General features: G+C 62.2%; 1 protein-coding gene across 1 annotated transcript in view; it reads right to left on the bottom strand.

Moving 5' to 3' along the window:
- TMPRSS5 (transmembrane serine protease 5) overlaps nucleotides 1–1,807 on the bottom strand; it is a 4,733-nt gene that overhangs the window by 2,339 nt on the left and 587 nt on the right. Inside the window, exons 3-7 of the mRNA XM_057382528.1 lie at nucleotides 1,447–1,578; nucleotides 961–1,096; nucleotides 602–715; nucleotides 386–429; nucleotides 148–302 (exon numbers count right to left, since the gene is read on the bottom strand). Of these exons, the coding sequence (XP_057238511.1) occupies nucleotides 148–302; nucleotides 386–429; nucleotides 602–715; nucleotides 961–1,096; nucleotides 1,447–1,578 (581 nt within the window). The remainder of the gene's footprint in view (nucleotides 1–147; nucleotides 303–385; nucleotides 430–601; nucleotides 716–960; nucleotides 1,097–1,446; nucleotides 1,579–1,807) is intronic.

The raw sequence follows: 1,807 nt of genomic DNA, 5'->3' as shown, positions 1-1,807 counted from the left end.
GGATTGGGGACATGGGGAACCCACAGAATGGGGGCATTGAGAATGGGGGCACAGGGAATGGAGGGGCACGGGGAATGGGGGGCACAGGGAGCCCAAGGAATGGGGACACAGGGATTGGGGGCACGGGAAGCTCAGGTACCTGTGCACGCAGTGAGCTGCTGTGAGGATCCACTCGGGGGCCAGCACGGAGCCCCCACAGCGGTGCTGGGAGCCCTGGCACACACTGACCTGCCAGGGCCAGCGGCCGGGGGACACGTCTGTGCCCCCCACCACCCGCACGGCCCCCGCCTGCAGCCCGCACTCTGTGAGGAACRGGGACAGGCTCAGCAGGGCAAACGGGACAGCAGGAGATCCTGGGGACATGACAGGGCAGGGAATCCCTCACCTGAGCACTGCAGAGCCACAACCCGGCCGGACTCGCAGCTGCTCCTGGGTGGGAACAAGGCTTTGCTCAGGATAAACATCACCCCAAAGCCTGGGGAGCTCCAGGGAGGCTGGAGCAGCTCCCAAAGGGGTTTTGCTGCACAGCACCCGCACATTTCTGTGGTTAAACCTGAGAAAAGGCTCCAGCAAACCCTCCTGGGCCCAGAGCCACCCTTACCTGAACTGCCACCTCTCCTCCAGGCTGTGTCCCGGGCGGGCTCTCACCTGCAGGAACCGCTGCCCTTGGCTCACCCGCACATCGCTCAGGTTCACCCCTTTCTGCTGGGTCATTCTGCGGGAGCAACGGGAAATGKCTGGGAAGGGGGTCAGGAATGCCATGGGAGCATCCCAACCCCAGTTCTGACAGCTGGGAATGACCTTTGAGGCTGGAAGGAGCTGCTCCTGCAGGTCCCAAGCCCTGGATTCCCGCGGGGATGGGGTGACCTGGCCCTGCTGCCCCTACAAACCCCAAAGCAGCTGCTTTTGCCAAGCCCAACCTGCCCAGGAAAGCACCAGAGCTGCCTGTGCTGTGCCCACCTGAGGTGGCCGAGCTGCCGGCAGAGCAGCGTGCCCAGGGAGGGAGCCCAGCCCTCGTGGCACACCAGGAGCCAGCCAGGATGTCCCTCCAGCTGCCCTTCCAGCAAGGAATTGGCTGTGTTTATCCTGAAAGACACTGAAGCCGTTCCATTGCAGCCAGCCTTCCCTCAGTGTGGGGTCAGGCACAGCTAAAGCGGGAAAAACCCACCCTAAACCCCAGAAAAAAACACGTGAGGAGTTAAAAACTATAAATGAAACCAGTCAGAGGCAAAGGAGCTGTGGAAGAGCTGCCTCTGCTGTGGTTCCCTCCGTGCAATGAAGCTGAAATGTCAAGGGAGCAGCAGGAACGGAGAGAAAAGCGAAATAACTGCAAAATTCAGCAGACCTGGTTTGAAAGAGCCCCTTTTTGTCCTCCTGACCCCGTGCCCTCTGTCCTCGCCTGGCTCCCCTCTCCCCATCACTGGGACATCGACCAAAGGTGCCAACCTGTGCCAGGAGCCGCCYGGACCACGGGCTCTTCCTCCTCACCATCCTCAYCATCCTCACAYKCYGGGGTCACCTCCAGCTCCTGCTCCTGCGGGGAGCCCTGSCCGGGCTGGGGCTGCTTCAGCTGCTTCACTTCAGGAGACACASAACGGGTGGGGATGGGCTCACACAGCCCGGCAGCACCCAAAGGTGCCCAAAATTGGGGCCAATCGGGCGCACGGGGAGAGGTGACTGAGCCTCTGCTGGCCCAGGGCTGGCCTGGGTGCTGCCATCCCCTCTGATGTCCCCAAATCCATCTCAGAGTGGCCCAGGGCTGTCCCCATCCCGATCCAGGGCTGTCCCCATCCCGATCCAGGGCTGT

The sequence above is a fragment of the Malurus melanocephalus genome, unplaced genomic scaffold (genome assembly GCF_030028575.1).
Source record: "Malurus melanocephalus ecotype Western Australia unplaced genomic scaffold, MMel_1.1 scaffold_574, whole genome shotgun sequence".
Taxonomy (NCBI): domain Eukaryota; kingdom Metazoa; phylum Chordata; class Aves; order Passeriformes; family Maluridae; genus Malurus; species Malurus melanocephalus.
The sequence above is the reverse complement of the archived record's forward strand: the minus strand, read 5'-3'. Positions and strand labels throughout refer to the sequence as shown.